The following is a 26,690-nucleotide window of genomic DNA, read 5'->3' on the forward strand; positions in this document are numbered from 1 at the left end:
AAATTATGTGAAGAAAAAACGCGCGAGCATTTTTTCTAGAGATGGGTGTTTTTTTAATCGAGCCGGTATTGATTGATAAATAATCGATTGTAAGTGAACAATTGAACAATTGCCCGTACACGTTGCGCTTGACAACTGCTTTTCTTTTAAATTAATTGCAATAAATAGACGAAACGAATTCGGACCGAAATATAGGTCTAAATTTATAGTGTCTATTCTTGCGCTTTCTATTGCCAACCACTTGGGATATTCGGAATAAGATCACTCGTCAAGATACAAAAATGAGCTTTTTGTTGACCGAACCGCAGTGCTCCACGTGGTACTCCGCCTTTTACGAGTCTTCGTTGAATCGTCTGGCCCAGAATGTGTGCACCGCTCAAGATCCCATCACTGTATGCCTGCGATCCGAGGCGGACTTGCGCTCCGATTCGTCGGGAGTGAAAACCTGGATAGAGTTGAGCAGGCAGGGCAAGGCCACTGCCGGAGGTCCTGGATGGATTTGCACGGGCCTGGACCTGCTGTGCCAGGAGATGGACAAAAAGTTTCCGCTTCCACTGGACTTTGAGCTCTCCGCCGCACATTTGTTTTTCTGGCACAAGTTGGAGCGATGCAACTACTTCCTGTGGACGGTCGCTGATCTTCTAATGCGATGCGAACCGCTGGATGGGCACTGCTTTCGGAATTTATTGAAGAACCCAGTGCCAGATGGCGGCAACTGGCAAATGTTCGTTAATCTGGTCAAGAAATACGGAGTTATGCCCAAGAAGTGCTACCTTCCATCCACTCAGCGAACTACAAAAATGAACGTCATACTGAGGAGTAAGGTTGGTATTTTGTATTGCACTGAATATTATATACATATATATTCCCTTCACCTACAGCTCCGTGAATATGCCTGCATGCTGCATGCCCAGTTCACCTTTAATGGGAATGGCTGCCATCTGCCCGATCTCATTCAAGAAATGATTCCGCACCTCTTCAAAGTAATATGCATCTGCCTTGGTGAACCTCCCAAGGTTTTCACCTGGTCCTTCTACGACAACAAAAAGCGTTACCAGTGCCTGAATGATTTGACAGCGGTCCATTTCTACGAAGCTATGATAGGATGTAAAGTGAATCTAGACGCCTTTGTCTGTCTGGGTCACGATCCGCGAATCTCATCCAGCTACCATAGCAACTACCAGGTCACCAATAGCTCGAATATGATGGGCGGAAAACCTCATAGGTATAATAACCAATCAATGGACGTCATAATGCAGATCATGGTGAATTCTCTGGAAGGTGATAAGCACGTTTGGATGGCCTGCGACATTCGTAGGGCATTCAGTTCGAAGTCTGGTGCATTTAGCCTAAGATCGCATCAATTTGATTTGCTATTTGGCTTTAAAGTGGGCGAGTCGCTCACCAAAGCAGAGAGACTTGACTACAGGGCATCACGACGGGATTCAGCCCTACTGCTTACATCCGTTGGATTGGATACCTTGAAGCAGCCCGTACAGTTTCGCTTCATAAATGCGTCCACAATGGGCGAGTCCTCAGCCACCGGATGTCCTACTGAACAGGATATGAACGAAAGGGATACGGAGGCATTAAAGAAGAAGTCCGTCAAGCCAGCGGATAACAAATTGGACGCCGAATGGTTAAGGGAGTACGCCTTTGAGATTGTGGTCCATGAAAAATTTGTTCCACCGGGTGTTTTACATGCCGCAAGGATACCCAAATGGAAGGAACTGCCTGCTTGGGATCCCATGGGCGCATTACTTAATTAAAACATTATTAAAAAACCAAAAACAAATCTTTCATAAGATGTGACCATTAGCTTGTATTAAAAAATTCATTTACTATTTACTATATTTAGAAATATTATAACAAATCGCTGAACATTTCTTTAATCCCCGAGGTTTTTAAGTAAAAATGGAAACGTTTTCCCATACCCTTTACCCTTTTACTTTACTTGTAAATAAGAGCACAAAAATAGCCACTGATGCACGCAGTTTTGTTGCTTGTTGAAAATAGTTTTAGTAAATGCTAAATTAACATAAGTAGTGAACAATTGACTACAATCTCGTTTAAAGTGTCCCATTTTTGAGTTTCCTGCGAACTTTTGTGCCGGCCGCCAATCGCTTGTATAAAATTATTTAAAAATCCCGCAACGTTGTGTCCTTTGTGGCAGTTGTTGTCATCGTCACCGAGGCGCGACCTTCACTAAGTTTTTCGGGAATCGCTCCTACGTGCCCGGCATGACTAATTAGGCATTAGGGAGTTCTCGGCGAGAGTTGTTGGCGTGGCCAGCAAGACGGCGACTGTTTTCAACTTAAGGGATTTGCTACTCTAAGGAATTTGCCATCGCACAAAATAAAGAACAACAAAATTAATCTTTGACTTAAAGGCCAGGCGTCTTTATTTTATTAAATTCGGTTACAAATAGCTGCTTAATATCTACCAGTAGCGTCCGCCCTGGTTGTAGTACGGATAGGGCTGTGCGTGTCCGGGATACTGCCTTGGAGCCACCTGCTCCACAATCACTGGCTGCACCACCACGGTCTTGGGCTGGAACAACTTGCTCAGCAGATGACGTGGCCCGCGTATGCTGTTAGAGACTTGGTCTGCCGACGTTGGGGGATCTGCCGCTGCGGCCAGTGGAGCGACATGCTGCATATCAACTGGCACAAGAACATTTTTATCGTCGTTATCAGGAAATGCCAAAACCATCGCAATGGTGAGGCTGCTCAGGAGAAGAATGGCCACGAACTTCATCTCAAAGATTGTGTGTGTCTTGTACGATCTGTTAGCAAATGTAAACTGATTTCTGAAGATCACGGACTCACCTTAAATAGGAGCAATAGATGGTACAGGTAGAACAGGTTTTCTTCTCTACCTGCCACAGGATTATGACCCATTATCCCCAGAGCAGCTGCACGAGGTGATTAGACCGATGAATTTCCCAGAAAATTACAACCTATGGTTTATGGTTAATGGCTTAAGGAAATTCGGGTGTGGTACTTTTTGGAATGCTTCAAACTACTTTTATTAGCTTCGATGTGGTTCCCAAATACATGCACAAACGCCCAACTTTATGCTTTACATTCAAGTTACATTAGAGGAGGAACTGGGGTGGTGGTGGAAGGCCGTCCGGCGGGGGTGGCATTCCGGGTGGAGCCTGACGACGTTGCTGAGGTTGGAGGTATAGTAATGGGTTAAAGATAGCATCACTTATTTCGAACAGCGGTCTGTACTTACTCTGAACTGCGGAGGTGGTGGAGGATCATCATTGGCCACGAGGTTGTCCTCCAATGCATCACGACGGGACTGAAAATATTTCGCCAATTTAGTATTAATGTATATCAAAATCTATTCACACAATGAGAAGCCCTTCAGAAATTCCATATACGATGTATAATTACTAGATGTATCTAAGTTCTTACTCGGAATTTCGGAGGTGGAGGCGGCTCGTTGCCGTGAAGAAGGGCGGATTTCATTGCGGGGACATGGCGCCTTGCCTAGAAGTAGGCATTTAACATAATTTTGCATTAGGAGTGCTAAATTGTGAATGCGCCGCCAGTGTAGTGCCTCCTGGGCATCTAGTTGCTTCATCTGTTCTGGCGCCTTTAGTTTGGTTTGTGGGGCCAATAGTCTTAGCAATCACTGGCTTTCAGCTTGACCCATTCTTTGTGTACTCACCCGTCTGAACAAACCGACGAACTTTGGTTCCTGCAAGGAGAGACGATTAAGCCCGTTGATAGGTCACTAAACCACCGAATCCTACCTCCACTCCGTTTGTGGTGCCCCCACCACGTCCATCGACTCCGGAGAGGGTCAGAGCCACAACGTAAATAACCAAAACAACGCAGAATAGCTTCATTTCCGAGCTGTCACGTTCTTACGGCTCACTAAAATGCTTGAAAATGACCCGTACAATTCGTTTGGCTTTTGCTGTACGTTTGCTGCAAGTTCGACTTCTTTATATACCCCATAAATCCACTGGGAGCAACATTTAATTGCCTTGTTAAAAACGCTATCCAGAATCTTGTAAAGTTGTGGCCGATACACGGCAGGCGATAGACAAAAACACGTTAATAGCGTATTAAATAATTATTGGCCAAGATGCATCTTGCAGATACATCGCGAAACAGACAAAGTTGCCGCTTGAGTGGGGAACTTAAAATGATAGCATGATCAAATAATTCTATTCGACTGAGAGAAGTCCGAGAGCAAATGTGAAATATATCGCAAAATAAAATAAAAATTGAGGAATCTTTAATTGAAGTATCTGTGAATTAAGTAAAATCTAATTATTTGTGGTAGATTTGACATATGTCACTGTTGCATGTTTTTCTCAGTGCAGCTTTTAGATTGCAAGTAGTCAAGGTGTTACAGCGAATTCGGTTTACAGCTGCAATCTCCGTGTTCCGGTATTGTTGCCGTTATAACGTTATGCAACAATCTGGTGCCACTTCCGCTTGGGCACGCCCCCATCTTTTCGCCCACGCGAAGGCGACAAATGACGCCGCGTCTCGCGCTATTTTTCATTATTTCCGCTTGTAAACGCCACAATGCGTCCACGTTTGCTAAGCTTTGCATAATTCGGAATTATAACGCGCTTTGATGTCGCCGCTGGGATCTCGCTGTCCTTGTCCCACTCCGCCTCCCTCTCGCTCGCTCCTACGTCAAGTCAAACAGAAGTGCAGGCGACAACGCAAAAAACTGTCAACAGGGGGCGGTGGGGAAGCGGGGGGGTTGGGTCGAAAAGAAAGTACAAAAATAAATAAGCGCACTTTTTTCTCATTTCCGTTGCTTACTTTGACGTGTTTAGTTTTTGATGTGAACACTCGCACATCCTTCGAAGGAAGAAAAAGGAGTGCACTCATAGAAAACAGGCATACTTGGCTATAATGGAAGTTATGACACTTTTACTGGTCGTTTAATACCCTATTTTAAATTAAACATTAAATTTTTTTCCGGTTTAAGTTGAGTTTTTTTTAAATTTCAAAATGTAGTTAAATTATTTTTTGAGTGTGCGAAGGAGACAGAAACAGCAGCGACAAGGCGACTGATTAAATACACCACGAACAAGGATGTCGTTCCATCTCTGTTTCTCCTGCAGCACTTCTGTTTGGTGTCTCTCTCTCTCACCCGCCTGCCATCTCACTCCCTCAAGATACTGCTGTCTCTGTCGCCGGCGCTTCCTCTCTTTGTCTGTGAGGAAACTTTTCTCATTAGAAAACTTTTACTATTTCCGCTACTCAACGCCAAACGCAAACAACAAACGACAAAAATACGAAAAACATAAAAAATGCCACGTTCGAAAGTCCAAAATGCGTAAATTTGCTGTAAATAAAATGTTTGATGCGCCTAAAGCAACCAGATCTCGCCAAATGCATATGAAAGCGATCAAAAAGTTCATAGAAACACTATTTCCATTCATGATGGGCTTTATATCAAAATGTACAAAGTGAAAATGCTCATTTTACACAATTTAAAATTAGCTGTAAGCCAATATATTTATTAAAGCAGAACAATCCAAGTAAATGCGATTTGTCGCACTCAAGTTACAAGTGTGTGACAGCGAGGGAAAACTATACTATATGTACATACATATAGAACAATATTGAGTGCAGGGAGAAATAGAGGCGCCTAAAATTTCACTTTATTCAATTTGCAAAGCCAAGCTGAAAATGCTGCTTGAAAATCAATAAATCAGTTCGCTCGGCAGCTTACCTCAGTTTCAATTCAATCAGGTTTTGTTATTTGATTTTACCTTTTGCCTCCGCCTGCGGGTGACCCCACCACTCGCCCCCCTCCCCCTGCAACCCACTTCTTCTGGCGCTGCTCTTGTTCTTCCCTCTTCCGGTTTCCTGTGCTTGCAGCGCATTTCCTTCAAGTACTTCGCATTTGCTCTAATTTGATTTTGAGCAGCAGCTTCTTCGCCTCGCTGTCAGCTGTCATCGCGATTTGAAATGCTCGCCCGTTTTGAGTTGCGAATATTGATTTCAAACCGAAGCTAAATGCTACACAGGAACTGCCCATGTTGCCAAATTTCACTGCAGTGACTAATTTTCCAGTTGTCAGTAATTGTCAGCGAGGGACATGGAGAGATCTCGTTAATGTGTTGTGAATATGGGATTAGTAATGAAACAATATTTTAAAGATAAATAGGGCTAATTGTTTCGTGCTCAACACAGCGAATTACATTCAATTTCCCTGAAATGTACACAAATAGAGCCAAAAAAAATATGTAGAAATTCGAAAGCTTTTCACTAGCCACTTAAATGGCATTAAGAGGAATGAAAAATTCAATTACCAGCCGGACCATTAGGAGCCCATAGATCTGAATGCTGCCATTTAATGCGCTATAAGTAGCCAGTGAAATTAATGCCCCACTGCCCCAATTGACAAAGTGCCCGGCCCAAGTGGAGGCATTGCGCTAATGCAAAACATAAACCAGACGCGCCGGGAGTGCCGGTGAAATGTGTTTTAGTTGTCGATGCATATTCGCCAAATAACCAGATCCCGATACCCGTGCCCTGCCCATGCCCATGCCCATGCCCATGCCCTCGCGCAGCAAACCGACTGGGTAATAACTTCAATAGGGGCAGTTCAACTACGGAAAGCTGCATCACGTCGCCGGCAAACGAGGGCATCACGAACCGGATAATGATCAACGAACTGTATACGTTTCCGCAATCGTAGTCAAATCGACAAACATGCACAGTGGGAGCGAGCTCCTTGCCTCCTTGCCTCCTGCTCCTGGTGGCTCCTCCAGCTCCTCCAGCTCTCTATTGCCGCTGTCACTGGGGACTACTCTGCATCGGAATGGCATCGAAGGCCAAGGAGCTTTAGGGATGTTGCCCAAGCAGCTTATGCCGCTTCGCTGGGCAATCCCAGTGCCAACAACTACACTGGATGAGAAATTGTCCTGGAGTCGACTATATAATATAGATATTTATTAGCCCCAATAAAGTGATACATCATAAAAGATAAAAATGGGTTATAACCATTTCAACAGTGTTTTATTTTTAGAGTGGACTCATTTCTTTTTACATTGTGTATTTTTATAAGTGTTTTCGAATCAAATACTATTTGAGTTTATGTAACGAAAACGACTTGAATTTTAAGTTTTTTTTTATATTTAGTCTATGAACTTTTCTCCCAGTGAAAGGTAACCAAATGGGGACCCAGGAGTTGGCCACCGATTCACCCACAACCCCTTCCCAGCTGGGATGTTTTGCATTATTGATAAACTGCTTTCTCGTAGTCGTCATCGTTGTCGTTGTCGGGGCAAGGAATAAAGCAGCGGCAAAGAATATTTATGACACTGCCATGCCCCAGCAAACACTGCAAGAAATACATGCATATGTATGTATGCGGACGAGTATTGGCAGCCAGCGGAGCGGACAGACAGCTTAGCACGCCCCAAAGCCTGGGACGTGTCGGGCATTAAGCGGGGAAACGTGTGTAACAGGCTTCCTTAGGAGCACCTTGCGATGATAATGGATCGATCTCCAGCTCCCCATTCATACCTCTTTCGATGCGAAAAGGAATGCGACAGCAGTCATAACTAATGAATTGGTTAAAACAATTTTCAGCATTAGGTTCCAACTGGATTTACTCCACTGCCTATCTAAATGGAGTTGAACACATTGCTGCCTATTATTCCAAGATCACTTTTTATAATTCCGGATCCGGAAATACGTATTTTACGCCCAAAAAATCACATTATTATCTAAAAAAGACGATTTTATGGTTTAAATCTTGAATGTTATACCTTGTTGAACTCGCAATCACATTCCTAATCAAATGGCATCAAAATTTGAACATTTGAATTTTTGACCATTTTTTGCAAATTTTGATGATGTTACCCCTTATAAAAAATGCGAAAAATGGCCAAAATTTGATTTTTTAAATTCGTCCAGATTGTGATATAGATCGTTAGTTTGGATCATTAGCTGCGAAATAAAGTCATTCTTTTAGGTTTTTGACGCATTTTGGCCAAGTTATGACCATTCGCCATGGTCGTAACACTTATTTTCCGGTATTTTTGGCCAAAACAAGCGATTTTATGGTCCAAATCTTAAACGATGTTCCTCGTTAAACTCGCAATCACTTTCCTAGTAAATTGGCATCCAAATTTGAACATTAAAAATTTTTAATTTTTTTTTGGCAAGTTTTGATGCAAAAAATAAGAAAAATGTTTAAAAATTAAGTCTTGAAAATCGCCCTAGTTGTGATTTTTTGTTTAGAAAATCTAGTTTTTGACTGCACCAAAGGTCAAAAAATTGCCTGCTTATTATATTAATTTATTTTCAATCAGTATAACTTGGACACTTTCGAAAACCATTTAATAGAGTTTTAAAACAAATCAATTGAAAGTTTTGTGCCACTGTAAATTACCAGCTTGAAATTCATTTTCTTTTTTGTTTTTGCCATTTTAGCTACCGAAAAAAAGAAGGGAGCAAACCATAGAACAAGGCGCCAATAGAGCGTTTAACGGCTGCTACGCAATGTTCAGGAAGACAGAAAATTATAAAGGTACCGGGGTTGCGGAAAAAAAGGGGCGTATGGGCGAGGGGCTATGGGCGATGGGCGTGGCCGGGGTGTTCAAAAAGCATTTGCCAGACCAATTTAGCGTGGCTCCAAACTCTCAACTCGGCGCACAGTGAGTGCAAAAAATGTGTGCTCGTTGCGTTGTAATTGCATTTGCTATTGCTTTGTTGTTGCCTTGCAAAAAAGCCACCGCAACGAGGCGGGAGCGGGAGCTAGAAAAAGTTAACGAACGGGCACAAAGGACCCCCATACCATGCCATGCCATACCATACCATCCCGTACGACATTGGGGAGACATCGTTGGAACAGGACCCGAAAAGAAGGCGTGGCGCGAGGGGGCGTGGTCCGTGGACAGTGCGTCTGTGTCTGGTAACGCACACATCACGTAGCGAAGTTGCCGCAACTAAAACTTCATCAATTTGCCTTGTGAATCCTTCGAAACTTTGTGCCCCCTCGTCTACCGTGCGTGAGTGCAAGTGCGAGTATGTGTTTGGGTTGCTATAAGTACGTATGGATGTACTTACAGCTGCCGTTGAAATAATAGTGAAGCACTTCAAATTAAATTCAAGGTAGCTTAAATTATGAATCTATTATAAACTATCTATAGTGATCTATAAGCATGGCAAGTTTTAAGATGAGCTAATATTTTAAACGTTAAGGTGCTTCAGAATCAATCGTTCGATTGGAAAAGTTCATTAGATTGAACATCTCATTTGTGACCAAATATACACCTGATTATACCTATTATTTTGACCACCATCGTATTGCAGGACGTGAATTGCGGGCAGTGCATAAAGCAAATTATATCGGTTGGTTTGAGAGCGAGCTTCATTTTACGCAATTTTCAGACCATCGCATTGCTGTGTGCCCTGCGTTCCATTTGCCCATTAAGGCCTCGCATTTTATTTATGATTAATTACAGCGTTTAAAAGTGCATAAATTTGCATGGGATAAAAGTGTTTTTACTAACGAAAATAATTAAATACGTCACAGCCACAATGAAAAGCGCAGAGTGGATAAAATATGAATTTACATTACTTTGATTTAAATATCAATGGACTTGATTACATCTTACTTGGTCGTTTTAAAAAAAGCGATAAATGTTATCTTGAAGTTGGTGATAACTAACTACATGTCGTAGTAAATATTAAATATATTTAGATGACATTTTGATTTGGTGAATTATTGTTATTATTTGAGAACGCAGATTAGCTGGGAGCCAGAAGAGCGGATTAGCATGGAAAGTACGCTCCATAAACAAAGGTTCAAGACGAGCTTTAAGCTTGTCCCCGATCCCATGATTGCTTGAGAGATGACCCTATATATGTTGATTATCGTAACTGGTGACCACATGAGCACCTTCATCCTGTCTATAGCCCAGCCCGTTGTTTACGACAAAGGTCCAGAAGTACAGGGTATCGCCATAGTTGAGCTGTGTCCTGTGATCTCGGAATGTCCAGCGTCCCCGCTTGGCTTTCGGAATATCCCTTGACCATTGCCCCGCCTCCAGGCCGTCGAACTCCTCGTTTAGCTTGCCGTGGAAGGCAAACAGCGAGATACCCTCAGCATCCGGAATGGAGACCTCGAATCCCCGGGGATAGAACACGCGCACCTGAGCCTCAGGTGCCTCGTAGGCATGGCCAAAGCCAGTCGCCACCACCAGGGGCAGCAGGCACAGCGGAAGTGGTGCCATCACGAATCGAAATGGAACGTGTTGCGTTATCGGACCTCCGAACAGAACTAAGCTCGATGAGCGGACCTGCCTTCAAACGCTTATCAACTTACCCGGCAAACGAAAGCTCAAAGTAATCGGAATATTTGCTCAGTATACATATTAATCATTTTATTCAAATATAATGAAATATATATAATGAATCTATTTCCCATTACTAATTGAAACATTCTTCTCGGCCGCAAGTTTTACATCCTTGAAGCAGTTGAAGATTCCATATGAAAGCTCGCACAGATCCCTTTCGTCGCTGAATTCTATGCGGCACGTTACCAACTCCATTGCCACCCATTGCCAGTCCACCACTCCGGATTTCATGTACTTGTCGATCTGCACATTACCCCGTTCATCAATCAGGCCCAAATCCAAAAGGACGCACGTTAGAAAGCACTTGTAAGCCCGATCGATGGGCGGATCTGGCCATTTCTCCATCACTTGGTTGGCTTCATATTCAGATAATTCATTTTGCGAAACACACGGATTAAACACTGAAGAGTTAGCCTTTACAAACAGATAAACATATGCATGTTTTAAGTGAACTTTTTAAATATATAAATAAACCTTACAAGAACATTTGCGCACAGAAAATTTAACAATAAATGCAGTGTTAGTCGGTCCAACATACTTGCTATATTCCTAGAGAATCCATCGTATCATGTACTTATAACAAACCCAATTCGAGCAATTAAATTTCAATACAATGGATAATCACATTTTTTATTGCACGCACATTCAGCGATTTAAATTGCCCTTTTTAATTTGATAAGTGACTTATTAATTAATAATATAAACAATTGAAAACAAAGAGAGAACCGGATGTATATCAATTTTATGGATTCTTTTGAATTTTAGGGAGTCCATGAATTCTCACTCCGAACTACACACATATTTATATGTTATATATCTTAAAGATTAAATTCTGCTGTGATAAACAAATAATAAAAAAAACAATCTAACGGTTTACATTGGATTTTTATTAGTTCGCTAATAATTCTTGCCTTAAGCAATTGAATATAGCGAAAATTCGGCTACAATAATCTGTTTCCATTCTAAACTCATATCGGCATCGATTGATTTTGGGTGCCACCGCAAACTCATCAATGACCCCAGTATCGTAGTACTTGTCCAGAAATATCTCACCAGAGCTGCTCACAATATTGTAATACTGCAAAATGCAGGTCACATAACACTTGTGTGACCTTTTTACGCTAGTCAAATTCACATTTGCCGGCCAGTCACTTAGAATTCCTTCAGCTATATTTTCGTCTATTCCCTCATTATGGGGGCACGGATCGTTAGACTCGGAAATTCTCTAGAAGGGGGATCTTATATTAAGTTGCATTAATAATAAAGTGTTGAACTTACAAACTGAATTTCCAAAATAAAAATAATACAAGCCAGATGCGGTAAGAATCTCAGAGACATTTTTCGAGGCATCAAACTAGTTGAAGCTACCATAGTAAACTAAATTCTAAACTAGAATCTAATTTTACTGTCATGATGAACCCATAAAAATCTATTTAAATAAATCGCTTAACATTTTAACACAAAAGAAAAATATTCATTGAAAGTAAGCTATCTGATTATAACTAACAGTATAATACAAAATAATTAACTAGACTATTTCCCCCACTCACTTTAACTGATCACACAATAAACTAAAAATCTTGATTTTTCTGGAAGCTACCCGTTTATTTTCACATCATTCAGCGAACTGCATCTCCTACGGATGGTACTGTCCATCTTCGATCTCTCCATGCTCGGACTGGGCGGCCAGTGCCAGACGCTGTGCCTCCTGTTGCCGTCCAATGGCCGCGTGCTCGGCAGCGATCCGCTCGAAGGCGCTCAGGTGCTTCTGGGTGGCATGTGCAACGGCGGCGCTGGCATGGGGGGCATTAGCTAGTGCCTACAAAGTTGTGGAAGACAATGCATCATTACAAATTACAATTTGGGGCCACACCTGTGCACGGCACACTCACAACTTGGCCTGGTGCATGGTTGGCATGCTCTTGCGCAATCCGATTATAGGCCGCGAAGTGCCTTTGCTTGGCAGCCTGGACGGCGGCGCTGTCCTCCAGTTTGTGGCTCAGCTGGGGATGGAAGCCGTGCTCGTCCGCCACATACTGCACGGTGCGCACCTGGTTCTTTGGGTCCACATAGGAGAAAGCACCGCGGATCACACCCGATCCATCGGACACCTCGGTATGCTGGCGGTCCACATGGCCGGGAGCACGGCCTGCCTGGTAGCTGAACACATACGGACTTGCTGGAACCTTCGGTTCCGGGGTGACAAGATGGGAAACATCGGCCGCAGCGACTGCCAGCAAACAAACGACCTTGACATGCAGACAGGAAGAGTTGTATGAAGTTGAGTAACATTTGATGTAGACGCTCACTTACCAAAACTATGAACTGCTTCATTGCTGGATTGTGTTGCCTCTCTACTCAAGTTGCGATTGGTAACTGGCGGTGACTTGGACAACACTTCGGTATTCGCAGTTCGTAAGAGCCAAAAACTGGTATTCGAGGTGCCGAGATGCGCATTTTATATGCCACTACGATCGGCTAATCCACGAATCCGAAACTTGTTTTTACATTTTGCATTCATAAACAAGGTAATTTGACATTAAAGTGGAATTAACAAATTGTTTTTCGATAAGTAATATTCTATGTTTTTGGTTAGTCATCTGAACTTGAAATTAGCAAGTTATTAGCGTTTAATAAAGTTCATTTACAGAGGTGAAAAGTCTTAAATATTAGATTTCGTTTTAGTATATATGGGATACGTTATAACTTAAACATAGCAGTGGTTTTGACTATTATTTCTATGTTGTAATACAGTTAAAAATTAGGCTAGCTCCTCAATTGTCTGCGCTATCCAGTCGTCATAGGCGGAAACTTTAGTGTAAATTCCAGGAAACATGGCGTTTGCGCATCCAAATCCCCAGGACACAATACCGTAGAGCTTTAGCTGGCCATTTATAGATGTGACAAGTGGACCGCCCGAATCTCCCTGGCAGCTATCTCTTCCACCCACCTGAGTTCCCGCGCAGAACATGGTGTTGGTTACGGTGCCAGCTCCAAAATAGTTTCTGGCGCACTGATTCTGATCTCTCAGATGGACAACGGTGTAGCGAAGACGCTTTTCCGGCTGCATTTGTGAGATCGAAGTGCTGCCCCAGCCGCTTACAAAAAGCTGTGCCGTCGGCGTAATGATGTCCTTATTGGTGGCCAAGCTTATGGGTCGTATATTCTGACTATAGACAAGGGGTTGCTGCAGCTGAACAATGGCAATGTCATTGTTCATCCTCGTTGGGTCATGGAACTTGGGATGCGGAATGATCTGTTTGACGCGAACATAGCTGCCGCCCTTCGTCCAATCGCTGGATCCGGCTCGAATCACGTAATATTGCGGTTTACTGTACTCCAGCACGCAGTGAGCAGCAGTCAAGATGATGGTGGGCGAAATGATGGTTCCACCGCATGCATGCCGGGTGCCCAACTGCAGGGATACTTGGTGCGGAAAGAAGGTGATGTGCGTTTCCCAGCCGCCGACAATGCGGCCATCCTGTCCGCCATCCGTGGAGTTCTGGGCAGCCGTTGTCCAGATTAGACAGAGCGCTACTGCCAGTCTCAAGTCCAAGCTCGTCATTTTCACTTTGATCGCCAACTGTGATGGAAATCACTGTGGTTCAGGTCTTTTATAAGGGAACTCCAAGACACACGGCTTATCTTATCGGCGGACCCTACTCTTTTGGTGGCCCCTGACCTTCTGGGACTATCTTTCGCGATTTATAGATATTTATGGATAGATGGCTTGGAACAAACTAAACATACGGCGGAGGTCAATGCGGCTGCTAGTGTCTAGGCTTTTGCTCTTCCAATCATCTTTCCATGGCCGTCACCTGCTCCTTGAGGTAATCCAAGTGGTTGACACTGTCCTGCATCACATCGTACTGGTAGCCCACGTGCTGCAGGATCAGCGTCATCTTCTGCAGATTCTGGTGGCTGTAATCCGAGACCACGTCCACTTGGGTGAAGTTCTTCAGGGTTTGGTGCATGATCTGTGGGCCGAACTGGTATATTAGTTCTCCTTATCCAAGGAACTATGAGTCCCAGCTTACCTCATTGCTCTTGGAACCTCGGACTACTTGTCGGGCCACAGAACCTATTGAACGCCCCAAAAGAATAGAGTTCATATCGATTTTACTGAGATATACTCATATTTACTCACCCAAATTATTTGCATTTTCACCCACGCGGGCACACAAGCGCTTCTTGGACTCGTCGAATAAATGCCGAGCACTTGAACTGGTAGCAGAGGCCATTTTATTTATGGTTAAACTTTGTTTAAATGTTAATAAACTCGAAAAATGTAAACAAAGTCACGGTAAAACAGCTGAGATAGATTACACCCATTAACAACAGTGTGACCAGGCGTACCACAAGGTACGAGAGTAAAACATTACGTTGGCCATCGGGTGGAAAGCCTTGCTAGACTATTAGCGGTGACCGAACCCATAGAATATGGAGACAACACACATGGAGGAAATTTGTAGAGTTTACAAACAAATTCTGTAGACATTTAATGCTGCTTTTCGGAATAAAATTCCTAATTTCGATTCACAGAGTTGGAAAACGAACCGTTATTTTAAATCTATGTTTAGATTTTTTTTTAAATTCAATAATATGAGACTAAAACCAAACTTTTTATTTATATTTCTTTATACTTATTTTCCATTAAATAAAAACGTTAATATTCAAGTTTTGTTTTTGAATGTCTACTTAATATTCATATTTCGGTCGAAGTTTCCAATTGGATAGGTAAATGATTTCTTGTGATTTTTTTTCCTAAGAGGCAATTCTTCGTAAGAAACCCTCCCCACTTGCTGAATGATCCTTGGATCCTCTCTGCATTCCAGGATCCCGTCGCCAGGATGCTGAAGTCGCGACACACTGTCGACAGTGTGGAATGCTCTGAACCTGACCCCTCAGTTCATCCTGGCTCTCATTCGGATTAGAGGCACGTAGATTTCCCCCACAAAAAAAAACCATTCAGAATTCCATGCTGGCTGGCGCCAAAAGGCGTGTCGCTAATTGTCCCTAAACGTCGGCATTAGGCGCCAACTTCCAAAACAGGAAGTAAGTTGTAGGAGTTGGGGCTCCGCTTGCGATAGTTCGTTCTCCCACATTTGGCCACTTAGTTGCCACATCGTAGCTAATAATAAAGGCTAATTAAGCGATTCTGTGCCAACACCTGTAGTTCATTTCGACCCACCATCTCCTACAGCGACCATCTCCAGCTCCCCTAATGACAATAAATTGCCGCTAAATGTCAGCAATAGGCATCTCCATCTCCATCTGCATCACGAAAAGATAGCGATTTCACTCCAGGTTCGACTAGAGCGCTCTTCTAATTAATTTATGATTTTCCTCACCGCATTAATCTCCCTCGGATGGCGGCGTCTCGAGAAAATGTCGCGAGCCCCAAACAAGACAACAGCGAAAAAATGTCATGCAGATGTGGCCACAAAAAAAAAAACTGGAAAGATGGTGTCCCCCCTTGGTATCGCCACATAGAATGTTTGGGTTATTATGTGGCATTAGGAGGGCTCATGTTCGGGTTAGACATTTGTCATAATTACCTTCAAAATGTATCGTATATACCCCATGTATCACATGGACGTCAAACAGCGGCATTACCTGGCTATGGAAACTGATCTTAGATTTTATACTTTTATTTTATATACTTGGCAGTAAATTCTTGGAAATTAATTAAAACATATGCTCATCACTTAGGCCCATAAATCTGCCCGCCACAATTATCAGTTTCAATTTGTGCGTGAAACTGTTTGATATCACAGGCCAGACTGCCGATGTCAATTAGTAGAGTCACTAGAGGATCTGCACCCCTATCCCACTGGGATGGGGGGCAATTTTCCGCCACTCGAGGAGGGAATCTTCCCGCCAGCCCATTCGGCTCGTTAAAATGCCGCCGCAATTGTTGGAGATCGAGGAGAATCCCATCGATGCGTTGAGGTGGCAACACAGCGCACTCCGCACACTCGAGCATGCAAGTAAAGGCAGAAGATACAGATGCATCCAGTCTCCAGATCTGTCACTCAGTCCTGAGTAATTACACCAAATTAATTGCGCGTAGTTGTCAGGGCTCGCATTGTCTGCTAATTTTTCCAATTGCACAGCTTTTCCTTTAATTGCCTCCATCAGCAGCCCATGAATCCGAATTGATTCACCATTTGATCCGAGAAATAAAAACCAAAAAACACGAATAAAAAACAGGCAGTGAAATCCGAGAAGAGCCACCGGAATCTGGTTGATTGTGTCGTAAAAAAGCGAAACACTCCTATATGATTTAAGCGGCATGTTTTGTAAAAATCTAATTTGATAATTGGTTGTAATTTATGAGTCTTGTCTGCTCGCCTGCAACATAAACACCGCACGGAATGACGGAATGACGCCTTTTACTCCTCCAGCTCCTCCCCAAGCATGTTTCCCAGAAAAGTGCACCAGGCATTGGGAACTGGGAGCCCACTTCCCATCCACGAACTCCGAATTCGAAACGAGCGCACATTAAATTAATAATATGCAGTTCATTCTCTCCCGTTTTTTTTCTTAATTATTATTTATATCTGTCAGTTTATAAGGCGTAGGCTGGTTTTCTGGTTTGCCCGCGGCAGTTTTATGAATGAAATTAACAGCATAAAATGGGTGGAGAGGCCAAAATTCATCACCGATATTTATGGCGGTCTTTTGGCAGGATAATGCAATCTGCATTTAATATCCTCATTAACGGATGCTCCAAAAATGTTGTAAGTTTAAGTCGTTTTCATTTAATAATACAAGCTAAATTTTTTTTTTTTTTTTTTTGGATATATTAATTTAAAACTGTCCTTCGCGGACAATCATTAAATTTGATGACTAAACTTAACGGTAGAGAATTAATTGATTACATAAATTGTTGCGAAACTATACAATAACTGTCGATATTGTATGTATGATGTATATAATAATGTATGTATATAATTTAATTTAATTTGCGTGTCTAATCCCAGAGAGGTCCAAAGGGTGTGATCGGTGCAGCCTCCTGGTGCGTTGACTGGTGTCCAGCAGGTCTTGTGCCAGGTTGTTTGGGTGGTCTTGAAGCCTCTGCATGTACTGCCTGCTGCTTTTCTTAATCTCATCCTTCACCCAGGGGAAGCTGAGGACCTCGTGTATAGTGGCATTATCGTGGAAAGGGTGAGCGTTTGTGACTGTGCGGAGCGTTTTGTTTTCGAATGTCTGGATTATGTTGATGTTACTTTTCGATGCAGTGCCCCACAGTTGAATGCCATACGTCCAGATTGGCCTTATGATCGCTTTGTAGATAAGGAGCTTAGTGGAAGTCGGTAGCTTAGATTGTCTGCCCATCAGCCAGTAGAATTCACGGACTCGGTTCTCCGCCTGTTTCCGCTTCTTTAGCAGGTGTGGTCTCCATGTAAGTCTCCTGTCCAGTGTAAAGCCAAGATAATTTGGATTGGCTACCTCTGGGATTGGGAACCCGTTGAAACTGACTGGTGGGCAAGTGCCGCGTCTAGTTGCGAAGGTGGTAGCGGTTGACTTGTCGCTGTTTACCGATATATTCCATCTCGTGTGCCACGTGTTCAGTAGATCTAGTTGCTCCTGCATAGTCTGGGAGGCCTCTGCTGGGGTATCTGCTGTTGTTAGGAACGCAGTATCATCGGCGTAAGTGGCTGCCATAATGTACTGGCTCGGTATCACCGGCAGGTCAGCCGTATACGCGTTGTAGAGGAGCGGACCGAGAACGCTTCCTTGGGGAACTCCTGCACGGGCTTCTTTGACGTCTGAGCGCGCTTCTCCACACCTGACGGCGAATCTTCTGCCCTCCAGGAACGATTTTAAGAACTTGAAATATGGCTGGGGCAGGCCGTTTTTGAGCTTTAGGAGGAGACCGGGGTGCCAAACACGATCAAAGGCTTGCTTAATGTCCAGCATTACTGCTAGGCAGTATTTCTTATTCTCAAAGGCGTCCAGGATATATTGCGCTACTCGGTGGCCTTGCTCTGGTGTCCCGTGGCGGCGCCTAAAGCCAAACTGGTGATCAGGGATCAGACCAGCCTCCTCAATCACCGGCAATACTCTGGTCAAAAATACTCTTTCGAGTATCTTGGAGAGTACTGGTAGTAGGCTGATCGGGCGGTAGGAGGCGGGATTGGCTTCGTGTTTACCAGGCTTCAGGATCATAACTACTTCGGCGCGTTTCCATGATGAAGGGAAGTGCCCCAATTGCAAGCACTTATTTATTATGGTCGTGATTAGTGACTTGCTAATAGGGGGGAGGAGCTTTAAAGCAATGGCATTGATGGCATCATCGCCTGGAGCCTTGTGGTTACCCATTGCCGCTATTAAATTGCTGATTTCCTCTTCCGTGGCCTGGGGTATCGACTCGGAGTCAAAGAGAGGTTCTGACAGGAGCCTGGCTGTTTCGGCTGCTTCATTTGGGGAACATCGATTGGCTGGTGTGAAGACTTCCTCCAAGTGCTCGGCGAATGCGTTGGCTCTTTCGGTCTCAGTTCTGCACCATGAGTTGTCTTGTCTTCTGATGGGCGGGATCCTCTTCAGTGGCCTCTTGATGCGCTTGGTAACATTCCACAGGTTGTGGTGGGGATCACCCGGCGCGAGATTACCAACAAAGCTGTCGAGGGCCTCCTTCCTTAGCCTGACCAGAGTTTCCTTCAGCTCCTTGGTGGCTCTGTTGAGAGCTGTTTTGTCTCTAGGGTTCCTGGAGAGGAACCAAACCCGTCGGAGACGCCTTTTCTCTGACTTGAGCTCATTAACCCGAGGATTCCAAAAGTGGACGTCTCTACTTCTGTCCCTCGTTTGGTTAGAGAACCTTGGAGCAGCATAAGTTGCTGCCTCCTGAATTTGCGAGGTGAGGTTCACAACGGCCGCATCTATAAGTTCAGGGGTATCCAATGGTGGATTAGTGACTGTCGAGTTGTTCAGCCAGTGGTATACAAGCTAAATGAGCAGGCAATTGTACTTTATTCATAAATGATACATATTTATACCACCTGATTGAATGCCTTCTTAATACTTTCTATCTTCAGTCTGTTCTACAATGTATCTATTTACGTAATCATGGTATTGTATTTCCTTAACCAGCTCTAATAGCTCTTCACACAAATTAGCCGCGAGGCAAACAAATAGACAGCCCAACGAATCAATCAGGATACAGTTTCCCAAGGAGTTCAATGCTCGCCCGCAGAAGGAGTTCCAACTTCACCTTCGGCGTAATCGGAAACCACACGAATATCCGAGAGTCAATGGCGTGGGAGTGTCACCGATCCCCGATCCAGATACAGATGTTAGTCCGGAGCAGCCCAATGATCGATGTGGCAGCGAGGCCGCAGTTAGATGTAGCTAACACCCTGCAGGACTTGATGCATCATTAGCTGGATGCGATGACAAAAAGAGGGCACAAAAAACATCGAAATTCTGGCCGGAGGACGGACTGTTCCACGCGACTGCCAGTGCAACTCCGGCCGTGATTTATGCTGCGTGCGCCTGACAAACACTCGAGAAGTGATGATTTATAATGAAGATGCATGCTCGGTTATTAATTAAATTCTGACGCGACTGCGCTCCATTTAGTCTTAAATGCGAGCCCCAAACAAAATGATCTGGTTAGCCTAAGGTTATGGTTCTTGTCGTCTTACGCAATAGCCGACCTAAGGGCCAAAAGATCGTTAATTGATTCGAAATTCCAGAGGCAGTGCAAAGTTGTTAAAGGCATGCAAAATATGTCATGCTGAGAATCTTATAATAATACTTAAACATATCTTTAAGTACGTTTCCTTCCTCAGAATCCTCTGATCCATTAAGGAACCTTAGCCAAAACAGTCCTATTTTCAAGATACAATATCCATTTATAAAGATGTTCAGATGTTCGGTTAGTTACAAATGTCTTGAATTTGATTCCATAGATACCCATAGATAGATAGCTTCTAAAGTAGCCAACAAATTGGTAAATACTCAAAAATGACGAAGTCGAAACAAAGTCTGCATTCTGTTTGGCAGTGGAATTTGAAATATGGCAAGCAATAGTCGAATATTCATTAAGCGCAATTATGAAAATTAAGTTGTCATTTTGATTTGAGTACCCGCGACACTCGGGCATGCGGCCTCATAAGCAGATCTAGATCCCCCCGCATCCGCAACCGAATCCGAATCCCCGTCAGAATTCTCATTAAATTAAATCAAACTGACAGCCCGGCCGGCTAAATGGATGCCCTGCGATTCGTCCACGCCCTTCCCCTTCCCCTTTCCCCTTTTTTGCTCTGCCATCTCGGCGACTAATTAACGTGTTTTCAGATATTTTGTTCAAATCGCGCCTGAATAATGAAGACGTTATCATGCGGCATCCGCGTCCAGGAATGGGCACCCTGTAGCCCAGTAGATGTCGTGGATTTGGCTGCTGGCCAATTGGAAACTAGTGTCAGCCAGGCCGCCGGCTAATTTCTCAGATCCTCCCCTCCATTCGGATCCTGAGTGCCCCTTTTCCATTTTCCATTCTGTCTGAATAATGTGTTCATAATTTCGAATTTATGAAACTTTTACAGGGGGCTTGGGATTGGGATTCATAGGAATATGAGTTAATCTTAGAAATGGAAAATTATTATATGCAATATCTGTAAGGAAAGTGTTCTAAAAGATTAACAATTGAGTTGCGATTAAAAATATTGTGTTTCAAAATTATTCAGATTTAAATTAAATATATATTACACACTTTAAGAAAGTTTCTCAAGCTAGTAGAACCAAATTCTGCATTGAGTAATAATCACTTAAACTAATGGCATTATATTAATTCGTTAAAAGATTTAGAATATTCAAAGAAATCATAAATTTTAAGTACACTTTATTACAATTTTTAATGCTCCATTGTTTAAAGAAATATTCATTAACCCAAAAGAGGACACGTGCCTGCACACCAATGCACTGAAAACAAATCCAGTCAAAGAAATTGCTCGCCGCTCATTAATCAAATGGATGAAATATGTTGGCAAACGTATTAAATATATTTAGCAAGCCATCGAAATATTAAATAGCGCTACTTGTAGACAATTAGCCAAAAATTATGACTTTTAATCACGGGCAAGGCGACAAAAACAATTTCGAAAACCCAGAAGACGGCGTTGAACGTGAGCCACGCCCTCCTCCCAAACATTTCACACATGTTTTAAAAATAAACGAACTTGTGTGCCGTCTTCAGTGAAAATCGAATAATATCTCTCTGTTCCTTTCTGTCCTACTGTTTGGGCATATGCTGTGAGCGGTGCAGAGATATATGATTTTAGGCTCCGCCCCGCCAGTCGATCATCTTGAAAAATCGGCCAGTGAGCAGGATGCTCCGCGTATTCAAATTAGTTTTCCGTAAGATCTCGACGCGCGCTGTTGTCTCCGGATTAGCTTCAAAATATATATCGCTCCAATCGGCGGCAACATGAATTCGCAATCGGCAGTGCGTCGCTATCCACACAGTTTCTCCATCGAGCAAATTCTGGCCAAGCCGGAAATGCGCAGCTCCACTTCCTTTGAGGACTCGGCGCAGGATGAAAGTGGTCGCGGTGGCAATTGTCTCGGTGCTTCACGGGTTTCCAGTCCGGCAACATCGAGTTGCTTGGATGACAACATGGACGACGGCAAAAGTGATATCGATTTGGCCTCAGATGATGGAAACGGTGCGTATGATCGATATGCCGGAATAGAAGCTTTACAACGAATGAGAGTTTTGGTATCTGGAATTGGATTTGGGATCTAAAAACTTAACTTAAAGTTCAAATGGAAACGTATTAAATAACAAAATATGTAGATTTATACTAAACTGACCAAATCATCAGACTTTTGTGCTTTTAAGTGTAGTATTATCAAGGTTCAAAGAATTATCAAGGATCTTTCAAATAATACAATATATAATATACAATTTTAAAATTCAGAAAAATGCCTTTAAAAAATGATTTACCTCCTAAAAGAATCACCCATAACGAGCTCAGAACAGCCGTTCATTATTGTATGTAAATATGCAATGAGTTTCCCACCTGAACGAATGAGTGCTTATGGCTGAATGATCTCATCTGTCATCCGTGCGATCAAGAAACAAATGATCAGAAATTAGCTTCTGGGTGACAGGGAATACGCCATCCATCCCATATCCACATCTACGTCGACCGCCACCAACGCAGTCGACTAATGATGCGGATGTCACAAGCGAACAAAGAACGCTGGCGATCTCAAAGGAGATATTCTTCCACCCGTAGAGAAGGAATTTATATGGCTATTTGTTTTCGGTCGGCCAAGAGAATGTATGCCAAAATGGCCAATTAGACGCCTTGGCTAAGTGAAATGCAACAGTGTTATTTGCAATTTGCAAGGGGTTTGCAGTGCGACGGGGCATTGTACATACAACTGTGCCAACAACGGATCGACAAATTACCATTAGGCGAAAATAGTTGGCACCGCGTGCAGGATTGCCCGCTGTCGGTAGCAATAAATGTCTAATTTGGATTTCGATCTCCCACTTTGATTCCCTTGCAGGCCTTGGTGATGACCGCAAGAAGCGACCGCGGACCGCCTTCTCGGCAGCCCAAATCAAAGCACTGGAAACGGAGTTCGAAAGGGGAAAGTATCTTTCGGTGGCGAAGCGAACTGCACTGGCCAAGCAGCTCCAGCTCACAGAAACGCAGGTGAGTGGTTGACTCTATCAAAAAAATCCATTAGAATGTATGAATACTTTAATAACTACCCAAAAAACTTTACCGTGCCATCTTAATAGCATCTGAAATCTATCGTATCTATAAGATACATTTGGCATCCCTCGTAAATAAGAAACTAACCAGTTTTAATTTCATTTCACTTTTCAGATCAAGATCTGGTTCCAAAACCGCCGCACCAAGTGGAAGCGCAAGTACACCTCGGACGTGGAAACGCTGGCCTCGCACTATTACGCCCAGCTGGGCATCGGGGGATTGGCCAGGCCCATGGTGGTTGGTGATCGCCTCTGGCTCTTTAGCCAAACGCCAACGGGTCCCACGCCCATTCAGTCCATTATGCTAAATGGCAGTGGCGCCGCTGCACCCATGGCCTCGGCAACGGCGGCCACCGGCTCACCCATGCGTCCGTATGCGACGAGCGGTGGGATGCCTCCGTTGCCCGGTCCCAGTGTGATGGAGAGTGCCCGTAATGCCATACTGGCGCGCGGACAACCCTTGAACTTCGCCCTGCCCTTTGGCGTGGCCAAGCCGCCGGCGGGCGGTGTGCCTGCAGCCAGCTACATCCAACGCTGCAAACCGTATGCGGCCAACTATGTGGACTACGCGTCGTCATTGCCAACGAACGAGAGCTATCTGCAGATGAAGTACGCGACGCTGCCACCGGAAACGGAAAGCGGCGCCTCCAATGGTCTCGCCGAACTGGAACGCGTCTTTGGGGATGCCAATGCCAACTTTCTGCAGCAACGCAGCACTCCAGTGGCTGGAACAGCCACAGCCTACGGCCACGATGGATTGAATCAGGCGCAGAGGAGCCGCAGACCCACGCAATCGGAGTCCGAGTGCAGCGACATTGACTGCGAGCATCTGGACGAGGATGAGGAGCCACCTGCTGCGGAGTGAAACGGCGATTGGTTGTCTTTAGAATTTATGTTCCGTACGTCTCTCATACACACAAAAATATGCTCATACAAAGGGTAGTCATAGGGGGTAGTAGAGTAGGTGTCCTGTCTGGGTAGATTCCATTACAACTAGCTGAGAGTGGCACACTTTCAGATCTGGCCGGGATTACTGGCGTACCCCTGGTGGCTCAGCACTGGTCTAGTTTACGTTGTGGTTCTAGTACTAGTACTAGCGCTAGTTATTGCTATTCTATGTTACATTGTGGGTCGGGTATTGTTTACTGGCTGGCTCTCAACAATTAATAAATGTAAATTAAATAATCAAAAATCACAAGTATTACACGTCCGTTGCCGTTAGAACTCTAGTTGGATCAACTTAAATGCTAGAAATTACACGCTGCATACTATAACTTAACCATTGCTATAACTATTTGCAATTTAACACGATAAATTGAGAGAGATAGAGAGAGAGCTGTAACAAAAGCGAACGACACTGACTTATTTACAATTCATTGCGTTGCTTGTGTGGCTTGTGTGCTAGAATGGAACACTTTTGGCTCTGGCCACACACAGTTCGGTTCGGTTGACTACTATACATAGTGGAGACTCATTTGATTTGATTTTGTTACGCCAACAGTAGGTCCGTAGGCGAGGGAGCTGGAGCAGACGAATTGCGTTTTCTATCAGAAATCAGGGCTAGCTCCAAGTACTCCTGCCTACGCGATGGCTGCGAACAGCATCTACTGTTCGAGGAGATTCCATAGTTACAACTTAGCTAATTGGTCAAATAAAAATTAAATTTCATAGGGCTATTTTTGGTATTGCAAGCACGCGGAGCTAGCTGCGTGGTAATGGAGGTGGAGCTGGCGGTACTCTGTCCTTAGCGTCGTTAGCTCCAAGAGAGCTCGTAGCCCTTCCAGTTGGCGTTGGGTGCCAGGTGCACGCGCCGTTTGTTGTAGTAGAAGGAGACGATGCCATGGTAGGCAGTCCGGGGAACACCGCTCTATAAGGATTACGAATAATCATAGTTTCAAGCAAGGATATTAAATGACCTACCTTGAAATCATCCATAAGACCCAGCATCTTTGTTGTCCGCTTGTACTGCTCCCTAGTAGTATATTGAATGCGAACTGGACCTTCAATTCTGCAACATTATTGGAATTATATTGAATTCATACTTTCTATGGCATATAGACTCACCTGATCAGGTTTCGCCGCAGCTCATCGTACGTAACAATGGGATACGTATAAACGCGCCGCAGAAACGTGTTATCGTAATTGTCCTGAACATGAAATAGTTGTTAGTGTGATGAAGCAACAATGCACGGGTGTGTACCTACCTTCAGCAGGTAGCTCATATTGATTTTTGTAAACTGCACAAAGTCCTCGCTAAGTTTAATGTGCTTCAGATACTTATCGAAGAACAAACCGCTGTTAAACAACAAATTATCATTATTAGCTGGCACGTTCTATTGATAGCTCGCTATCTCTTACTTGGATACGCCTATTTTTCCAAACGTGCGAGTACGTGATATTTCGGGCCTGATGCACACGCGATCTTTGCGCTGGGCGGGATGACGTATCCAATCATCCCAGAAGCTAGAACAGTTAATGGACAATTAGCGATCGGTTGGCAAACAGAAAAATTGCCCCACTCACGATTTGGGCCATTTGACCGACAGCTCGGCCCACAGATCTTTGGTGAGCATCCAGCCGAGACCGGGAAAGAAATCGGTGCGGTAGAGCAGCTCCGGCTGCGCGGCGTCCACGACAGCAGCCTTGCCATTGTCGTTCCACGCGGACACGCACCACAGGCTGGGGTCCTGTTTGAGCAGCTTGTGCGTGCCCAGGAAGTACTCGAAGAAGTCGGGAGCCACGTTCAGATCGTCCTCGACGATTATGACGAACTCGAAGCCCACAGCGAAGGTGGTGTTCAGGGCCCAGCCGTAGTGTCGGGCTATCTTGTAGTAGCCCTTGAATTTCTTCTCCTTCGGCAGCACTGTGATGTCGCTGAGATCAGGCTGCTCGATGAGCGTGACCTGCTTGCCGTACGAGAGGATTGCCTCCTTGGTGGGCTCATCGCCGCAGTCCTGTGGTGGAGCAAAAGTTTAAGAGTGATTTAGATTAGGGAGCTCCTATGGTTTCCTACCTGTGACACAATAATGGGGAACTGCTCCACGCTGGGCCTGTACTGGACCAAGTTGTCGATGCACTTCTTCACCGACACCCGATTGCAGGCGAAGACCACGACTGGAAACACGGGCTCGCCATTGGCCAGATATGTTTTCGTTGGAATGCGCGCCGTTGCCGCCTTGGCCACATGCTGCTCCGGCAGCTCCGCCGATATTTCGGCGGCAACTATGCTAATCTGCGGCGTGGAGGCCACCTGCGGTGGTTGCTTCTCCAAGTACTTCAGCTTGACGAACTCAAACACGTTCTTGGCTAGATGATGGCTCTGCAGGTTGGCATCGCGGGCCTGCGAGTTGAGCTTGTAGGCCTGAAGCGACTGATGCCGGCTCGTGTGGATGCCCGTTTGGCGCAACAGCAGGTAGTAGGTGGCATAGGTCCACGTAACCAGAAAGCCAATTACCAACAGCACCTTGCGCGTTCGCATCTTCTTGGGGGGAAATTGGTGGGTGTGGGTGCTGATGGAGCTGGTGATGCTGGTGGTGGGCGTCTGATGCAGTGCGTCGCTAGCGCTGCAGCGGCATTGGCGATCGGTTTTGGATA

General features: G+C 44.3%; 11 protein-coding genes across 12 annotated transcripts; 2 read left to right on the forward strand and 9 right to left on the reverse strand.

Moving 5' to 3' along the window:
* Positions 1-99: 99 nt before the first annotated feature.
* Positions 100-2,244, forward strand: LOC6735390 (bleomycin hydrolase). Its single transcript, XM_002082301.4, has 2 exons — positions 100-824; positions 882-2,244. The coding sequence occupies exons 1-2, from the start codon at positions 282-284 to the stop codon at positions 1,767-1,769; spliced, it is 1,431 nt and encodes a 476-aa protein (XP_002082337.1). The 5' UTR covers positions 100-281; the 3' UTR covers positions 1,770-2,244.
* A 127-nt stretch (positions 2,245-2,371) lies between these two features.
* Positions 2,372-2,837, reverse strand: LOC6735391. Its single transcript, XM_002082302.4, has one exon. The coding sequence runs from the start codon at positions 2,755-2,757 to the stop codon at positions 2,440-2,442; it is 318 nt and encodes a 105-aa protein (XP_002082338.2). The 5' UTR covers positions 2,758-2,837; the 3' UTR covers positions 2,372-2,439.
* Positions 2,838-3,000: 163 nt separating this feature from the next.
* On the reverse strand, positions 3,001-3,943 carry LOC27208169 (synaptic defective enhancer 1). Of its 2 annotated transcripts, XM_016183780.3 has the most exons (5): positions 3,767-3,941; positions 3,682-3,711; positions 3,426-3,500; positions 3,241-3,309; positions 3,001-3,172 (listed from the first exon to the last, which is right to left on the reverse strand). In XM_016183780.3, the coding sequence occupies exons 1-5, from the start codon at positions 3,860-3,862 to the stop codon at positions 3,098-3,100; spliced, it is 345 nt and encodes a 114-aa protein (XP_016028712.1). In that variant the 5' UTR covers positions 3,863-3,941; the 3' UTR covers positions 3,001-3,097. The 2 variants fall into 2 exon arrangements, with proteins under 2 accessions (XP_016028712.1, XP_016028713.1); XM_016183781.2 differs by lacking the exon at positions 3,426-3,500 and having other exon boundaries at positions 3,767-3,943.
* Positions 3,944-9,385: 5,442 nt separating this feature from the next.
* Positions 9,386-10,313, reverse strand: LOC27206603 (gram-negative bacteria-binding protein 3). The gene has a single exon (XM_016181497.3). It carries the CDS (start codon positions 10,235-10,237, stop codon positions 9,863-9,865), a length of 375 nt encoding a protein of 124 aa, XP_016028714.1. The 5' UTR covers positions 10,238-10,313; the 3' UTR covers positions 9,386-9,862.
* Positions 10,314-10,372: 59 nt separating this feature from the next.
* On the reverse strand, positions 10,373-10,896 carry LOC6735393 (general odorant-binding protein 57e). The gene is made up of 2 exons (XM_002082304.4): positions 10,840-10,896; positions 10,373-10,774 (listed from the first exon to the last, which is right to left on the reverse strand). Exons 1-2 carry the CDS (start codon positions 10,894-10,896, stop codon positions 10,421-10,423), a joined length of 411 nt encoding a protein of 136 aa, XP_002082340.1. The 3' UTR covers positions 10,373-10,420.
* Positions 10,897-10,969: 73 nt separating this feature from the next.
* Positions 10,970-11,788, reverse strand: LOC6735394 (general odorant-binding protein 57d). Its single transcript, XM_002082305.3, has 2 exons — positions 11,639-11,788; positions 10,970-11,585 (listed from the first exon to the last, which is right to left on the reverse strand). The coding sequence occupies exons 1-2, from the start codon at positions 11,729-11,731 to the stop codon at positions 11,250-11,252; spliced, it is 429 nt and encodes a 142-aa protein (XP_002082341.2). The 5' UTR covers positions 11,732-11,788; the 3' UTR covers positions 10,970-11,249.
* Positions 11,789-11,940: 152 nt separating this feature from the next.
* Positions 11,941-13,084, reverse strand: LOC6735395 (cuticle protein 8). The gene is made up of 3 exons (XM_002082306.4): positions 12,674-13,084; positions 12,253-12,609; positions 11,941-12,179 (listed from the first exon to the last, which is right to left on the reverse strand). The coding sequence occupies exons 1-3, from the start codon at positions 12,692-12,694 to the stop codon at positions 11,997-11,999; spliced, it is 561 nt and encodes a 186-aa protein (XP_002082342.1). The 5' UTR covers positions 12,695-13,084; the 3' UTR covers positions 11,941-11,996.
* On the reverse strand, positions 12,946-13,933 carry LOC6735396 (trypsin 3A1). The gene has a single exon (XM_002082307.4). The coding sequence runs from the start codon at positions 13,923-13,925 to the stop codon at positions 13,122-13,124; it is 804 nt and encodes a 267-aa protein (XP_002082343.1). The 5' UTR covers positions 13,926-13,933; the 3' UTR covers positions 12,946-13,121.
* A 214-nt stretch (positions 13,934-14,147) lies between these two features.
* Positions 14,148-14,732, reverse strand: LOC6735397. The gene is made up of 3 exons (XM_002082308.4): positions 14,508-14,732; positions 14,398-14,441; positions 14,148-14,337 (listed from the first exon to the last, which is right to left on the reverse strand). Exons 1-3 carry the CDS (start codon positions 14,599-14,601, stop codon positions 14,158-14,160), a joined length of 318 nt encoding a protein of 105 aa, XP_002082344.1. The 5' UTR covers positions 14,602-14,732; the 3' UTR covers positions 14,148-14,157.
* A 6,685-nt stretch (positions 14,733-21,417) lies between these two features.
* LOC6735398 (ventral anterior homeobox 1) lies at positions 21,418-24,764 on the forward strand. Its single transcript, XM_039291422.2, has 3 exons — positions 21,418-22,032; positions 22,886-23,034; positions 23,212-24,764. Exons 1-3 carry the CDS (start codon positions 21,795-21,797, stop codon positions 23,959-23,961), a joined length of 1,137 nt encoding a protein of 378 aa, XP_039147356.1. The 5' UTR covers positions 21,418-21,794; the 3' UTR covers positions 23,962-24,764.
* Positions 23,974-26,574, reverse strand: LOC6735399 (alpha-1,3-mannosyl-glycoprotein 2-beta-N-acetylglucosaminyltransferase). Its single transcript, XM_002082310.4, has 7 exons — positions 26,110-26,574; positions 25,620-26,050; positions 25,455-25,559; positions 25,301-25,391; positions 25,161-25,243; positions 25,017-25,104; positions 23,974-24,963 (listed from the first exon to the last, which is right to left on the reverse strand). Exons 1-7 carry the CDS (start codon positions 26,572-26,574, stop codon positions 24,850-24,852), a joined length of 1,377 nt encoding a protein of 458 aa, XP_002082346.1. The 3' UTR covers positions 23,974-24,849.
* Positions 26,575-26,690: the final 116 nt, after the last annotated feature.

The sequence above is a fragment of the Drosophila simulans genome, chromosome 2R (genome assembly GCF_016746395.2).
Source record: "Drosophila simulans strain w501 chromosome 2R, Prin_Dsim_3.1, whole genome shotgun sequence".
Lineage (NCBI taxonomy): Eukaryota > Metazoa > Arthropoda > Insecta > Diptera > Drosophilidae > Drosophila > Drosophila simulans.

What these genes read in the sequence shown, in the direction of transcription:
- LOC6735396 (XM_002082307.4), bottom strand. Translation starts at nt 13,925, where the DNA reads ATGACGAGCTTGGACTTGAGACTGGCAGTAGCGCTCTGTCTAATCTGG.
- LOC6735398 (XM_039291422.2), top strand. Translation starts at nt 21,795, where the DNA reads ATGAATTCGCAATCGGCAGTGCGTCGCTATCCACACAGTTTCTCCATC. An exon ending in GGCCTCAGATGATGGAAACG is followed by an intron (nt 22,033 to 22,885) that starts GTGCGTATGATC and finishes ATTCCCTTGCAG; the next exon opens with GCCTTGGTGATGACCGCAAG. An exon ending in TCCAGCTCACAGAAACGCAG is followed by an intron (nt 23,035 to 23,211) that starts GTGAGTGGTTGA and finishes TTCACTTTTCAG; the next exon opens with ATCAAGATCTGGTTCCAAAA.
- LOC27206603 (XM_016181497.3), bottom strand. Translation starts at nt 10,237, where the DNA reads ATGGCACCACTTCCGCTGTGCCTGCTGCCCCTGGTGGTGGCGACTGGC.
- LOC6735393 (XM_002082304.4), bottom strand. Translation starts at nt 10,896, where the DNA reads ATGTTGGACCGACTAACACTGCATTTATTGTTAAATTTTCTGTGCGCA. An exon ending in TTCTGTGCGCAAATGTTCTT is followed by an intron (nt 10,775 to 10,839) that starts GTAAGGTTTATT and finishes CTGTTTGTAAAG; the next exon opens with GCTAACTCTTCAGTGTTTAA.
- LOC6735397 (XM_002082308.4), bottom strand. Translation starts at nt 14,601, where the DNA reads ATGGCCTCTGCTACCAGTTCAAGTGCTCGGCATTTATTCGACGAGTCC. An exon ending in TGAAAATGCAAATAATTTGG is followed by an intron (nt 14,442 to 14,507) that starts GTGAGTAAATAT and finishes GGCGTTCAATAG; the next exon opens with GTTCTGTGGCCCGACAAGTA. An exon ending in GAGGTTCCAAGAGCAATGAG is followed by an intron (nt 14,338 to 14,397) that starts GTAAGCTGGGAC and finishes TTCGGCCCACAG; the next exon opens with ATCATGCACCAAACCCTGAA.
- LOC6735395 (XM_002082306.4), bottom strand. Translation starts at nt 12,694, where the DNA reads ATGAAGCAGTTCATAGTTTTG. An exon ending in TGAAGCAGTTCATAGTTTTG is followed by an intron (nt 12,610 to 12,673) that starts GTAAGTGAGCGT and finishes CTGCATGTCAAG; the next exon opens with GTCGTTTGTTTGCTGGCAGT. An exon ending in ACCATGCACCAGGCCAAGTT is followed by an intron (nt 12,180 to 12,252) that starts GTGAGTGTGCCG and finishes ACAACTTTGTAG; the next exon opens with GCACTAGCTAATGCCCCCCA.
- LOC6735390 (XM_002082301.4), top strand. Translation starts at nt 282, where the DNA reads ATGAGCTTTTTGTTGACCGAACCGCAGTGCTCCACGTGGTACTCCGCC. An exon ending in ACGTCATACTGAGGAGTAAG is followed by an intron (nt 825 to 881) that starts GTTGGTATTTTG and finishes CTTCACCTACAG; the next exon opens with CTCCGTGAATATGCCTGCAT.
- LOC6735399 (XM_002082310.4), bottom strand. Translation starts at nt 26,574, where the DNA reads ATGCGAACGCGCAAGGTGCTGTTGGTAATTGGCTTTCTGGTTACGTGG. An exon ending in TCCCCATTATTGTGTCACAG is followed by an intron (nt 26,051 to 26,109) that starts GTAGGAAACCAT and finishes GCTCCACCACAG; the next exon opens with GACTGCGGCGATGAGCCCAC. An exon ending in GGAAAAATAGGCGTATCCAA is followed by an intron (nt 25,392 to 25,454) that starts GTAAGAGATAGC and finishes GTTGTTTAACAG; the next exon opens with CGGTTTGTTCTTCGATAAGT.
- LOC27208169 (XM_016183780.3), bottom strand. Translation starts at nt 3,862, where the DNA reads ATGAAGCTATTCTGCGTTGTTTTGGTTATTTACGTTGTGGCTCTGACC. An exon ending in TCGTCGGTTTGTTCAGACGG is followed by an intron (nt 3,501 to 3,681) that starts GTGAGTACACAA and finishes GCCTACTTCTAG; the next exon opens with GCAAGGCGCCATGTCCCCGC. An exon ending in CACCACCTCCGCAGTTCAGA is followed by an intron (nt 3,173 to 3,240) that starts GTAAGTACAGAC and finishes CTCCAACCTCAG; the next exon opens with CAACGTCGTCAGGCTCCACC.
- LOC6735391 (XM_002082302.4), bottom strand. Translation starts at nt 2,757, where the DNA reads ATGAAGTTCGTGGCCATTCTTCTCCTGAGCAGCCTCACCATTGCGATG.
- LOC6735394 (XM_002082305.3), bottom strand. Translation starts at nt 11,731, where the DNA reads ATGGTAGCTTCAACTAGTTTGATGCCTCGAAAAATGTCTCTGAGATTC. An exon ending in TTATTTTGGAAATTCAGTTT is followed by an intron (nt 11,586 to 11,638) that starts GTAAGTTCAACA and finishes TCCCCCTTCTAG; the next exon opens with AGAATTTCCGAGTCTAACGA.